A 15,432-nucleotide genomic window follows, 5' to 3' on the forward strand; every position below is an offset into this window, starting at 1 on the left:
TTCAAACAAACATGTGTGTACATTGACTGTGTTCAGATGCAAGGTGACATCGATGTGTAAGACCAAAAAACTACAATGTCAAAAAATGTCTTTCTTTTGGAATTTATTTCAAATGGGATTTCCAAAGGGGTGTCAGATAGAAGTTGAACGTTATATACTTGATGCATTTTTAAAATTTTGAGATACGTCTTATATTAATTGTTTGTACATGTAGTCTTTGTTTATCTGTGACAAATAGTAGAAAATAATTTTAAACGACGATCAACAGCACCACGGGATCGTTAAAAGACGGCCAATAATGAATTTGACATGTTTGAGAAATTGTTTTCCTTTTGATAATAAAATCAATGCTTAACAAATCGAAATAAATCTATTTCAGACCCTATTGGCAAGTAGGAAACTGAAAAAAAGATAAACTTCCAAATTGGCGCCAAAAAAATATTCCGCGAAATTAACGCAATTTCAGAATGGCGGGTTTTAATATCAGTCCCATTGTTGTCTTAAGAAAGTAGCAACAACGGTCGTTTCTAAGGGCTTGCTTTCCGACTGTCAAGACACCTTATTGGGTGTCCTAAAGTTAGGACGAACAAGAATGTGTCCAACGTACACGAATGCCCCACTCGCACTATCATTTTCTATGTTCAGTGGACCGTGAAATTGGGGACAAAACTTTAATTTGGAATTAAAATTAGAAAGATCATACCATAGGGAACATGTGTACTAAGTTTCAAGTTGATGTAACTTTAACTTCATCAAAAACTATCTTGACCAAAAACTTTAACCTGAACTTCACACTATCATTTTCTATGTTCAGTGGACCATGAAATTTGGGTCAAAACTATAATTTGGCAGTAAATTTAGAATGATCATATCATGGAGAACATGTGTACTAAGTTTCAAGTTGATTGGACGTCAACTTCTTCAAAAACTACCTTGACCAAAAACTTTAACCTGAAGCGAACGGACGCACAGATGGACGCACAGACGGACGAACGAACGAACGAACGGAGGCACAGACCAGAAAACATAATGCCTCTCTACTATCGTGGGTGGGGCATAAAAATGAGATATATCATTAGTTAAGAGAGCTTCGAGAACACGACTTAGGACAAGGTCTTGTCATTAGATAGACTTAGGACACGTCCTAATTCTAAGATAGCTTAGAGAACACCACCCCTGGTATCTATGTTGAGTTTATCTTTAGGTGATTCACATTCGATGATTAGAGGGTAAGATTGTGGTTACGAAATAAATAGTATGTCCGGAGTCATCTGGTCAATCGACACATGCTAATGTCAATCAACTCGTGCATGCGTTCCTACATTTGTTCGGAGGGATGACTTCACCTTTTCCACTTGGAACTCTAGGTTTAAAAGCTTCATTGTAAGCAGCAGTCGTCTATTATGATGGACAATGGAAGCTCTGGAATTATAAAAAGTAAAATCAGAAAAATACTGAACTTAGACAGTCAGGGGCATTACTTAAACAAGTAACAATTAAAATTACCTATACAAGTAATGTTGAAAACGAGGCTTATTTAAATATAACTTATATAAGTTATTTTTCTGAATATTATTTTTATAGGTGTTCAAGAATACAGACTTTACTAGCTTAAAATAATTTTCACAGTTATCTGGTTATTTTCCCCTTGATATATGAAAAATAATTCTTCAGAAACACTAATTAACTTTCCGACGCACTTATCTTTCATACCGACGCTTCTGGGTCAAAGATTGGTCTCTTGGGACTATTAAATTATAATTTTCCTCTAAAATCTTGAAGGTAGACTGATATAAACAGAAAGATTCTTGTGAATTAATTAAGACCTGAAGTTATTTATAATTTGTAACCTAAATCAATTACATATGTGCCTTAGATAAGTGCAAATGCTATTTTTTTCAAAAATGTTTAAAATAACTTATTCAAGTAATATTTTTGTCATTATTTTCAAAGTAACCCTTTATCTCTATACTCCTCTCGAATCTGATAAATTCTTTATTTTATGATATAAAATGTTGTTTAAAATCATGAAAACTACATTTAGTCTTGATTTCTATTGAAAATTAAAATAACTCTATTAAGTAATTTTATAATTTTTTAAATAAAAAAAATACTTATATAAGTAATAAAAAAAATTAACTTGTTTAAGTAACGCCCCTGACTGTTAGAGGAAAACAATTCGGAAAGTCCATAATCACATGGCAAAATCAAATAACAAAACGCATCAAAAACGAATGGACAAGAACAGTCATATTCCTGACTTGGTACAGGCATTTTCAAATGTAGAAAAGGATGGATTAAACCTGGTTTTATAGCGCGAACCCTCTCACTTTGATGACAGTCTCATCAAATTCCGTTATATGTACATTGATGCGTTAACGAAAACGACACAATGAATAAAATAGTCAAAATATGGGTACATCAGTCATCATCGCATAACAATATTTTAAAAGGAACAATTTAACAGAACACAAAAACATCTACTATCTACAAAAACATTCATTGATTTGTGTGTCTGACGTCAGAAAATTTTATACGTCACATAGATTTGTCGTTCAATGTGCATACAAACAATTTTAAAATTTACATAGGCAATTTTAGCATACAGGGTTAAAAAATCAAAAGTATATAAAAATCAATTTCAGAAATAGACCGAGATTTAAACTAGTCCAAAAGTTATATATAGAATTTATAAGAATCCACAAATAGTTAATTCCACTACGCGATTGAATGATTTTGACGTTTGTGGTTCAACGTATAGTGATTCATAATAGAAATATATCATAATGTCAACAGAAGGGTACATAATCCTTAAACCAATTAATATATATTTTATTTTATTTTTTTGTTATTTTTTAGACCAATTATCTAAAATTTCACAAATTGTAAAGGTTGTCTGGTGTATTGTGGAAGATCCTATTTATGCATACCGATGCGTACTTTAGTTACTTTTTTTAAAATTATGTATAGAAAACACTCACCTAGAACGAAAACAAATTGTTCCGTTACACACCATGTTATCTGTCCGCAGTAGCGTTATGTTCTAAATTTTATTCAAACAATAAGATTAATCCTTGTTTCCTTGTTAAAATTGCAATTTATGAGGGTTTGGATGAAGGTCATTCATTTTTGTATTCCAAAATTGTTATGTATTTTTCCTTGCCTTTTTTTTTTTTTATTTCAGCACCCTTTTTCTCTAACTCCTTTGGCCTAATTTCTTATATTTTTTTTTTAAGTATTGGCCAATTTTTTTCGGCTGATAGTTTTCGATCACTTCTTATAAAGAAATCACCTAATTTTGTGACAAATATTGATATATCGATTTTTGTACGTTATCGCAAATGTCAACCATACAATGTCTTGTGATGTATATATATACATTATTCGTTCAAATTTTAATAAACATGAACCTTTGGCATGATTCATGATTTAAATATGATTTATTTTTGTATTGTGAATTAGATAACAGGTCTGATATCGGACCAATGTATAATTGCAGAGTATAAAGCGTTTGTAGTTAAAAAGAAAGAAGAAATTATATAAAAACTGATAATTTGAATTAAATGCATCTGAAAAAACCATTCTGTCGATTTCAGACTACATGGACTGTTTTTATACTTTAAACGACCTATTATATTTGGTGTTAAAGCGCAAATAAGACACAATGTACGGGGCGCCGAATGGGACTCTTGTGGTTTTGTACTCAAAATTCAATTTTGTACGGACAAAAGTGACTTTTGTTCAACAAAAATGAGTTCAGTTAAACGAAATTTGTATCATACTACAAATTTAAAATTTTGTCATACAAAATTATCTATCAGCGGACAAAAGTCACTTTTGTCATGACAAAATTCATTTTTGTTACAGACTTGACTTACCTAATTTGAAAATTGGGCGACAAAAGTCAATTTTGTATTGAAATTAGTTTAGTTTGGTTTCTGTGAACTCATTTGCATACAAAATCGACTTTTGTTACACAAAATTGACTTTTGTTTCACAAAATTGACTTTTGTTACACAAAATTTAATTTTGTTACACAAAATTGACTTTTGTTACACAAAATTGTCTTTTGTCTCAACAAAATTGACAAAATTGACTTTTGTCTCAACAAAATTGACAAAATTGACTTTTGTCTCAACAAAATTGACAAAATTGACAAAATTGACTTTTGTGAGACAAAATTGACCAATGTGATCAACAAAATTGACAAAATTGACTTTTGTGAGACAAAATTGACAAATGTGAGACAAAATTGACTTTTGTCTCAACACAATCAACACAATTGACAAAATTGACTTTTGTCTCAACACAATCAACACAATTGACAAAATTGACTTTTGTCTCAACAAAATTGACCAAATTGACTTTTGTCTCAACAAAATTGACAAAATTGACTTTTGTCTCAACAAAATTGACAAAATTAAATTTTATCTCAACAAAATTGATTTTTGTCTCACAAAAGTCAATTTTGTCTCACCAAAGTCAATTTTGTCTCAGAAAAGTCAATTTTGTTGTTACAAAATTGAATTTTGGCGTCACAAAAATGAATTTTGTGATGACAAAATTGACTTTTGTCTCAATAAAATTGACAAAATTTACTTTTGTCTCAACAAAATTGACAAAATTGACTTTTGTCTCAACAAAATTAACAAAATTGACTTTTGTCTCAACATAATTGACAAAATTGATTTTTGTCTCAACAAAATTAACAAAATTGACTTTTATCTCAACAAAATTAACAAAATTGACTTTTGTCTCAACAAAATTGACAAAATTGATTTTTGTCTAACCAAAATTGACAAACTGGCTTTTGTCTCAACAAAATTAACAAAATTGACTTTTGTCTCAACAAAATTGACAAAATTGAATTTTGTCTCACAAAAGTCAATTTTGTCTCACAAAAGTTAATTTTGTCTCACAAAAGTTAATTTTGTCTCACAAAAGTCAATTTTGTCTCACAAAAGTCAATTTTGTCTCACAAAAGTCAATTTTGTCTCACAAAAGTCAATTTTGTCTCACAAAATTGAATCTTACCTCACACAATTGACTTTTGTGGTTTAATTTCCATATCAGGTAACAAAAGTCAATTTTGTATGCAAATATGTTTATATTAACATACCTTTTAGACAAAATTGACTTTTGTCATGACAAATATGAATTTTGTCTACAAAAATGAATTTTGTCTACACAAATGAATTTTGTCATCACAAAATTGAAGTTCTCACAAAACAAGTCTGTAGCACATAGTTTTGTAAGACAAAAATGATTTTGTTATGACAGAATTGAATTTTGTACAAAACCACAAGAGTCCCATTCGGCGCCCCGTACAATAAATAAAGTCACTTTAGATTATATCATATGACACCTTAAAGCGACAACCAATCGTATCCAATTTACAATATCATGTTTACGTAATATGATTTCTAAGAATTGAATTATTATACTTAAGAATTACTTAAAAGGAACTATTTTTGTGGTGGATTAAGGAGGGACCATTTCATTTTTCCAGCTCACGTAGTAAGATTATTATTAAAAAAAATTATGTATGGTAGGAGTATTATTTTCTTCAATATGCATATCTATCCATTTGTTTGATTCATTTGAGCTTTTGATTTTGCCATTTGATTAGAGACTTTTCTTTTTGAATATTCCTCGGAGTTCAGTATTTTTGTAATTTTACTCCTTATATTTCCTTATAATTGGCTTATTGTTAAAACAACAGTAAAATTGTTAATGATAGATGTGTTTATTTTGTTAGTAATTATTTTACTTTTGTTGTGTCAATTTCACACTGCCTCGTAATAAAGTAAAGGCTTTATCTTGTTCTACATGATCAATATTCAATAGGAGATCGTCATTCTTTTTCAATTCAAAACATTTGATTGAAATACTTTGAGAAAAATACGTCAGTTTAAATATTCGAGCACAGTTGTAAATACTACCGAAATAACTTCCCGGCAAATTATTCCCGATCTTTGTTTAAGGTTTACAGCGTACATATTCACATGCAATGTCTGAAGTAGGTTATTGTGCTCATGACATGTAATTGAGTCATGTAGGTGTATAGACGAAATAATATTGGTTACCGATCATTCGAATATATTCAGCAGCAGGTTTAATGTGATTAGTCGGAACAACATACCAGTAAAGAGATGTTAAATATACCAAAGGAACTTTCAAACTTATATAAGTTGCAGACAAACTGACACATCCGGGTTCCAGTAGAAAACGACCAAAAGACAAACAACTGTCTATAAATACAATATAGGAAACTAAAGGCAGAAGAAAAAGAACCCAACCAAAAATACTCGGGTCATGTACTTTTAACAAGTATGCAAATTATATCATATGACAAAAATGGCAAAATTGATGATAAAGCTTTTTTTAATCTAAAGTGATTATCATGAAAACCTTTATTTACAACTGCACAACTCATCGTGTAGCAGAGAGTTGACTGATTACCACATCTTGATATTTTTCGATGAATGACACCTGTTCTGAAGGTAATTTTCCTTATTTGATGTTCTCTTGGATGGCAGTATAAAACAAACAACAGTAGCTACTAATAGATATAGGAAGATGGGGTGTGAGTGCCAATGAGACAACTCTCCATCCAAATAACAATTTATAAAGGTAAACCATTATAGGTCAATGTACGGCCTTCAGCACAGAGCCATGGCTCACACCGAACAATGAGCTATAAAATTACTAGTGTAAAACCATTCAAACGGGAAAACCAACAGTCTAATCTATATAAAAAACGAGATACGAGAAACACGTATAAATTACATAAACAAAAGTACATATTCCAGCAACTTGCAGTAGCGATAAAAGTTTACTCTGATTTCAAACTAATTGAACTGCCATCACTATGGTTTTGACCGTTGCTATTTGTCTTCTGAAGATGCTTAACCAAATTGAACCAAACTCGACACAAAATTATATTAAATTTTGTGTATAATGTTAATAAAATGAATTATACGATTTTTTACGACAACAAACACTAGACAACTTTCGAGGTTGTTGCATTTCCGTCAAAAACTTAGATTTAAGTGAACATGATTTATAGCGTTAGCGGGGCCGACCGTGCAAGGGCTGTATAGCCAGTCAAGGTCGTTAAAAACTTCCATTTGTTGCTTTAGCGGCGTCGTCACTTCTGTTCTTAAGTTGCGCGATTGGTTGAAAAATAATAAGGCTTGATTACACCATTGTGCTGCTTATAACTGATATTCAGCACTGCTTTCAGCAGGGAATTCTAATTGAGAACTTACAGAACAAATATTATTTCTTGTTTATCTTGCATAATAACGATCAGAGAGACACTTGATGAACTTTGATAGAGCAGGGATACATGCAATCTCCTCTATCTGGTAAATGACATCTCGAACGCGCACTCAATTGACGAACTTTTCTGGTGAAGGTCCTACACCGAAAGTGGTCTATTCCTACAAATTCCCGAGGGATGAAAACAAAGGATCACAGCTATCTTAAAAAGCATTATAGATTTACGTCTGACACATGACCAATCAATTACTCAAATGGCGCAAAGAAGTTGAATTTGACTATATTTAACCTTTGATCTATTAAATATAAAGTACAAATCAGTTACATGTCAAGAATTGTCAGTCAACCCTTTTTATGTGAGTTATTGTCCTTTAATGGCACTGTTTACCTATATTTGACCATTTGGACGTTATTATCTTGGACATTACGAGAGAAAGAGACAAATATTTGATGGCAAAAAAAATATACTAAGGAAGACGCTCTACAAAAAATCAAATGGCTAATTTCATCAACTCCTTGAAAAAATAATGAAACAACACGTTATAAAGTTCAAGTGTCCGACGTGAATTTGTTATTGTCCTTAAATGACGACTCAATTTTTAAAGTTTTAGTCAAAACTGTACTACAAAAGCAATAAAAATCTGAAACCAATAAAAGTCTGAAAGGAACAGTAGTGTATACGACTGTAATGATTTTTACTCGATCATTCTGAATTAGTTTTTTATTTGACCCCAATATTATCCATTACTCGACTCGTTTGTGTCGATAAATTAGAATTAATTTTGAATTCGTAGAATTTTTTAATATTTAAACTATGGTTAACAAAGACGAAATGTTAGAAACGATTATGACACATATATATGAAAAATGTAAACCTTTTTAAAAGTTTTAGATGACACAATAACTTCCAAGCTTAAGAAGAAGTTGATATATATTCTCGTAATATTTTGTAAAGCATTAGCAAGCTGTATATGTTTTTGTCAAAGTATTGCAACCTGATTTGTCGAGCTTTCTTTTTAACTGCTTTTACAGATTGCCGATTTCTTATGTTGTGCTGTTAACCACTGTCCCATCTTTAATACAGGAAAGGTTGATTTCTCACATAAACATGTTTGAATGTGCTGCATTTCTTTGTGGAACAGTGCCTAATGTATTTGTCTTTTTTGGTAAAATTGATAGCTTAAATCATGCAGTTGGTTTTCTCGTTTGAATCACCTTACATTTTTTTTGCCCGAGCCTTTTAATATACGGTATATTTTTTTTTGCTCATCGTAGAAAGTCATACGATGAACGTCGTGCCACATCTCCAGATTGTTAAATTGAAGACGCCAACTATAAAAATAAAGAGATTGGTATGATTGGAAATGAAGACAAACAACCCCCAGAGTTCAAATAAGGGGATTTAAAAAGTAAATCCCAATTTTGTTTGCATCTTACACTGGTATGATCACTTTCTATTCTTTTGCCAGATTATGGACGTTCCAGACGGTAGCTCTTATAACTTCGACCAAAAGGAAAGAGGCATTGCTTTGCTGATAAACAATAGAAATTTTAAAACCACAAATGACAGAAAAGGAGATGAAATTGATCAACAAAATATGAAAAAACTCTTCGATGACTTAGGTTTAAAACTTGTTCATATGAAGATCAAACAGCAGACGGAATGCGTGGTATAGCAACTAAAAGTAAGGCACATCAATTTATTGAGCTTGTTTTGTCTGGAGAAAATCAAACGAAACATTCTGATACATGTCATTTGATAAAACAAATCCCTTGCAGACTCAACTATGTCATGACTTATTATTTATGGCTGTCTGATTTAGTCGGCATTCTCCAATCAGACACATTTCAAGATGTTTTGATGTTTTATCTTACATGATTGTAAATTGATCTGATGTCTAGCAGAATACGGAGACGGACGACAAACAGTTTGTTTGTTCTTATCTGAATGGGTCTACTAAATGTTATGAAAGAGGGACGAAAGATACCAGAGGGACAGTCAAAGTCATAAATCGAAAATAAACTGACAACACCATGGCTAAAAATGAAATAGACAGAAAAACAACAGTTCACATGACACAACATGAAAGTTATGTCTTAATGATATTTTTCAAAATCTGTCGTCAAGTTGTCATTAAATTTACCCTTCATAATTGTTATGACAACGACAAAACGCGTCTGGCGTAAATATAAAATTTTTATCCTGGTATCTATGATGAGTTTATTTGCGACCAGTGGGTCAATGCCACTGCTGGTGGAGATTTATTTCCCCGAGGGTATCACCCGCACAGTAGTCAGCACTTCTGTGTTGACTTGAGTTAGCATTGCTATGTTCATAATTATAAATTAACTGTTAACAAAACTTTGATCTACCATAGGAACAGATTACCTTAGATGTATTTGGCAATACTTTTAGGAATTTTTGGTTCTCAATGCTCTTCAACTTAGTAATTTATTTGGCCTTTTTTACATTTTTTTTTATAAGGGCGTAACTGATGAGTCTTTTGTAGACGAAACGCGCTTTTTGCGTAATTATAGAATTTTAATCCTGGTAACTATGATGAGTTTATTTGATACATATTGTGACAAAAAAAGAAGCCTGGAGGTATATTCCCTAAGACCTCTTTTTATATATTACGAAAATACCTTTAGATCGTATGGATTGCTTGAAAGGATTTGACAACATCTTGGTTTACCTTCTGTTTTAAAGACTTTTGTCGTTAAGATCCAACTATTCAAATATTTTGAGGCAGACATTGCATTGGCTGATGTAGTAACTTCAAAACCAGAAAGAAGAACAGATTGTATTTAAACCATTGTAACAAAATGATCTATATTTTAATAAGATTGAAAAATGATATCAACTATATTTTCACTGGCTTTAAAACATTCGTTTTTATGGAACCTTTGCACTCATTCACCTTAAACACTAAAAACAAAGAACCATAAAAGGAATGTTATAAAAACCAGACAATATGGGTTTTTGGCTTCGGATCAAAATCATTCTTTTCGCTTTTTAACAGTACAGTGTATAACTGTTACAATGCTTTTTTTCCCTTACAGTCGCTCAAGACAGTATTCACGAAGATTCGGACTGTTTTGTTTGCGTAGTAGCCTCACATGGCAGGGAGAAGCAAACTAAAACAGATACACATGGTCCCTTCCTTGAAAGAGAACAAGAAATATTGGGTGTGGATGGTAATGAAATAAGGACCAGTGATTTCGTTGCCATCTTTAGTGATGATAAATGCAAAGGTCTGCGTGGAAAGCCAAAATTCTTTTTCATCCAGGTAAATATAACAATCTGAATTTTAAGTTTAATTAAAGATACTACTGATATTTATATTATGTTTTTTTTTATGTGGGAGGTCAATTTTTCTTTCTTTATAATCTACAAATATACAAACCAAAATGTCCAGTCACAAAATATTCAACATATAACTCTCATTACGAAAATAGTTCTCACATGCAGCAAAATCAATAACACTATAATATGTAATTGCTCACATTTGGTTGAAGATGATGTATTTTAAGAACTACATCAGGCTGAGTTTTGACCTAAATACAGTCAGATAAGAATACAACAGCATTACCAATTTATGTGGTCTATCATCATAAATTTTCCATATACTTTCATATTATAAATAATTAAAACGTTGCACATATATAGTTTGTCATTTTTAGCGCAATAACCCAGAAGCATGAAAGCTTATGCGACGACAAAGGAAATATTCTAAATATTCAAATATGATAAAAACACAATATCAGTAAACCTGTAATATACAAATGTTGAAAAGCCAATTAAGCATGACTTAAAGCATGTCTTCAAAATTAAACTTTACATAAAACAAGATCAGTATCAATTGTGATTCAGTGCCATCAGGTTTGTAGCTAATCAGAAAAAAAACCAATTCATGCTTATATAATTAGGCTGTTGAAATTATAAATAAGTGTTTTCTTTTATAATTGCATTTTAACAATTACAGTCTGAAGGACTTTCTTACAAGTAGTAATATAACCTTGTTTTGATTGATTTTAGCTATTTCATTTATCAATTTTATAGTATGTCGTTTTATGTTGTTATATTGCATAACTGTCTTCGGTTAGGGCCTGTTAAAACGTTTGAACCCACTGCATGTTTATTCACTTGTCCAAATCAGGTGCCTGTTGTTCCGTGCATGTCGTTTATTGCTGTGGATCATAGGTGTTTCTTGTTTCTCTCCTTTTTTTTTTTATATATATATAGCATGTATAGATAAGATCTTTGGTTTTCCAGTTTGAATTGTTTTTCACTTGTCATTTTGGAGCACTTTATAGAATGCTTTCGGTGTTTGATCTGTAATGGTTTACTATTTTTTTCATTTTTTCTCTTGTGATTTAAGATTGTACATCCGTTTTTGTTTTTCATAAATGTGTTTTAATATTTAATCGTTCTTCGGACACATGGAATATTCAATGTGTTATTTTTGATATTTTTTTGTGAAATTTTCACATTACCTCTGTTTTACAATACCAAATTAATAGAAATATATGAAAAATAGTGTTCGAGATACTAGAATAGTAAACATTGTACCAAATATAAAGAATGTTGTAAAATGCAAGTTTAATAATATTCTTTCTTATACCACAGGCTTGCAGGACAGCAGAAGTTTTGAAAATGGACGAAGGTTGTCCTCTACGTCCTTTAGAATCTTTGAAGCTTAGTCAAGAAACTCATGGGAATAAATTTACGAATTCAGCTGAAGGTGAATTGAATTATGAAATCAATATTAATGTGCTATAGTTAATAGTGTGCTTTTAAAAGCTGTCAATTTATACTAAACATTAATGTTTCTTCCGGTTTAAGGTACTATTCATTTGTTGAGAAGCAACGTAAATCAACGCAAACTGTCAGTGCTAAGTGATTGACTTAGAATATATAGCATTTCTAACGACAGTCAAGAAAAAAAAAGCAACAAAAATGAATGGATCTTTTCATTTAAGGAAGTTCGCTACTCAGTTTCAAAATAAATGGCTCATCATAAAACTTAGATAGAGGATTAATTAAGGATTCAAAAAAGCAAAAAAATATATAGAGGTCAATGTGCTTGTTTGCAATTAAAATATTGGCGGGGAAATGTTCTCTCTTGATTTTTCATAGCTTTATCATTGACATGTTAAAGTTCTCAAAAACTTTTAAAAAATAAATAAAATTTAATAAGTCTTTTACAAATGGCTTATAATGATACATGCACAAAATTTATCAAACGAAAATTGGGGGTCAATGGGCAAATTTTTTTAAGGCATTCCAATGGATAAAACCAGAGGATTCAGAAAATCTGACAAAAATTCTAAACATGACAATTGAACATCCTTAATAGTACTTGGTTGATAATAATACTAGCGCTTGTGGACTCGTAGGAATGTATTATAGCTCTTTTGTTTTTCACTGGTACTAACATGATTTGTATTATACGTTTCTCCGTTGATGAATTATGAAAATATTTCGATACTAAGATTTTTACTCCCCAATAACGGAGCACCTTATATGAAGTAGGCTATTCTTTATATGTGCATTTTGTTTAAAATACTCCTCGTGGTGTATTAGTGTATTTATACATACTCGGCTTTCAATTCTATATGTTCCAGTGTTCCGATGAAGGTGAATATATAAAACAAGTTTCGAAAACATAGAACATTAACAGTGTTTTTTTTTTCATTTACAGAAGTTCCAATGGTTACAATGGTTTCTTGTCCAGAAGACACTTTAATCATGTTTGCATCGGTATCTGGTAGGTTGATAGAGATGCATTGATAAACATAATAGTAGATACAAATCAAATAATAGGACACCATTTCCAGAAAAATAAAGGCAAGCCCCGTTTGTTATTTCCCGACTGTAGTGTTGTCGTTTTCTCGACGTGTTTGTTGTAGACTTATCACACATTTGAAGTCTCTATGAGAAAGAATGTTTTGTTTTAATTCAATACAAAATATTATTTAACGTACGACACAAAAAAAAATCCCAAAGGAACAGTTATTGTCTCGTCCTATTGAAGTTCTTATCATTTACTGAGTTGTTGTCTTTCAACCTGTATTTGAAAACTTCATTATGTTTTGTTCACCTTGATTCAATTTCTAAACATATATCAAGTCATACATTTTCGATTTTAGTCTGATATTAAAGACCAAGATCTGAAACAAAAATGCGTTTTTGAAAAAAATACATTCCGCCTTTTCTTAGTTATAATACAGTCAAAATAAAGCTTTTCGTTCTAACACATCTTTATTCAATCACAATATTTTGCAAATGCCTGTATGGCTGTTTCGGTCGGTAAAAATTGTAGATAAAAAAACATAAACAAATGAAAAACGACAGAAAAACATTTTAAGAATTTATTTCAAATATTTCAAACAAAACCAACCGTAAAATCTTTATGGAAAAACTAGAAAATAATGATTTTATTTTATTTGCACAGTAGAGAGGGATAGTAGCTTTACTGTCGACAAGCTTGTGGCATAAGATTTGGTGAAATTTTACAACTTTCCGTATGTAATTCAAATTATAATATCCTTACTACGATAACGTTACAGAGTGCAACATATTTCCCCCCAAAAGCTGTATTTCCTTTCTAAATAATTTTTATATGATCGAGTTTATATTTACAACGAGTTGTCATATAAATGTACATATAAAAATTTTTGCAGAAATTTATATATCGTCAAAAGTTTGCAAAAACTAGAGGATCGTAAAAGCCTAAATTGCTTAAATTGCAATGAAAATATAACGGTACCAATTTGATTGGACCTGATGCACGTTTCTACAATTAATAACTTTTTTAGTAGTGCTCAACCCTACAATATTGATATAGTCAAAATAATATAAGAGCTGATACTCACCAAAAGACCACACTTAAAACCAATTCAGGACAAGGATTCACAGCTGCGTATAAGAGAGACAACATGCAACATCTCATATTTACCCAAGTTTCTAATTTCAAGATAGGAACACTTTTGATGACAAACTTCTGTTTCTGTAGAAATGGAAACGTTGATCCTTCCCTTTAAGAAGCCTTAAGTTGATTTGTGGAAGATGATTAAATATAAAATCTTGCTTGTTTAAGGTCGTCGTATACGTAGTATTGAAGTGTAATTGGTATTCTAAAACTATATTGCAATGATTCATTGTATAAAATATGATCAGAATAACATTCTACTAAACCTTATGCTTTTTGTATCTCTGAGCTGTCTTTTGCAGGGAATCTCGCAATGCGAAACCCAATGTATGGATCATGGATGCTCCAGGAATTGTACAATTGTTTAGATAAAAACAGAAAAGATCTCGGGAAAAGGAACTTTTTGGAAATTCTAACACATGTTTTAGCAAGGTTGAGTAAAAAAGAAACGTCAGCTAAACAATTTTTTAAACAATTCTCTCCTGGTTGCTTTATTCATTGTCTGACTAAGGACGTTTTCATGAAGGAGAAAGTTCCAGAGTGTTAAGTTATCTAGAATATACACTTTTGAAGATTCAATCAATGACAAGCACTCGATATTTGCAATGAACCGTGCTTCGAATTTGTTTCAAGTATATTAGATAAATTACGAGCATAATGGTTATAATATATTTTGTGTTCTTTCCGTAATAACTATGATGTTATGTTCTTAAATATAAGTACCTGTTTTGCATTACTAATAAAAATTAAAGAGCATAAATAAACTTGTAATATCTAGTCTAATCCCAAATAGTAAATATTTATATATTAAAAAAAATAACTTGTGTTTTTAAAGATTTCAAAGTGTAAAATTTAACGTTCCACGGACGATTATCATTTTATATGACTAATGGTTAATACTCTTCTTACAATGAATTTAATAACATGTCCATAAAAATGTCCTCTATACTTGCTATATGCATTGTGAGTGTCAAGAATATAATTTTTGAAATTTCGAGATTTTTTAAAAATTAAAATCATTTACACAGTTTGAGTCATTTTGAGATGCTGATTTCAATTGTCCTTCTATTTCCCTTGTTTATCAATACAATTCTAATATCATGGGAACATCTGATTTTTTTTTTCAAATTTAGTTTATATTCACAACTTTGGAACACAAAAAAAACACCCCAATAAATCCCCCAAAACGAGACAGTTGAAATATGAAACAGGA

At 31.0% G+C, this 15,432-nt stretch overlaps 1 protein-coding gene across 1 annotated transcript; it reads left to right on the forward strand.

Moving 5' to 3' along the window:
- The first annotated feature begins 8,759 nt into the window (after nucleotides 1-8,759).
- Nucleotides 8,760-14,903, forward strand: LOC134726960 (caspase-7-like). The gene is made up of 5 exons (XM_063591357.1): nucleotides 8,760-8,969; nucleotides 10,348-10,574; nucleotides 11,915-12,029; nucleotides 12,990-13,055; nucleotides 14,522-14,903. Exons 1-5 carry the CDS (start codon nucleotides 8,948-8,950, stop codon nucleotides 14,764-14,766), a joined length of 675 nt encoding a protein of 224 aa, XP_063447427.1. The 5' UTR covers nucleotides 8,760-8,947; the 3' UTR covers nucleotides 14,767-14,903.
- Nucleotides 14,904-15,432: the final 529 nt, after the last annotated feature.

Source organism: Mytilus trossulus, chromosome 7, assembly GCF_036588685.1.
Source record: "Mytilus trossulus isolate FHL-02 chromosome 7, PNRI_Mtr1.1.1.hap1, whole genome shotgun sequence".
Classification (NCBI taxonomy): Eukaryota; Metazoa; Mollusca; class Bivalvia; order Mytilida; family Mytilidae; genus Mytilus; species Mytilus trossulus.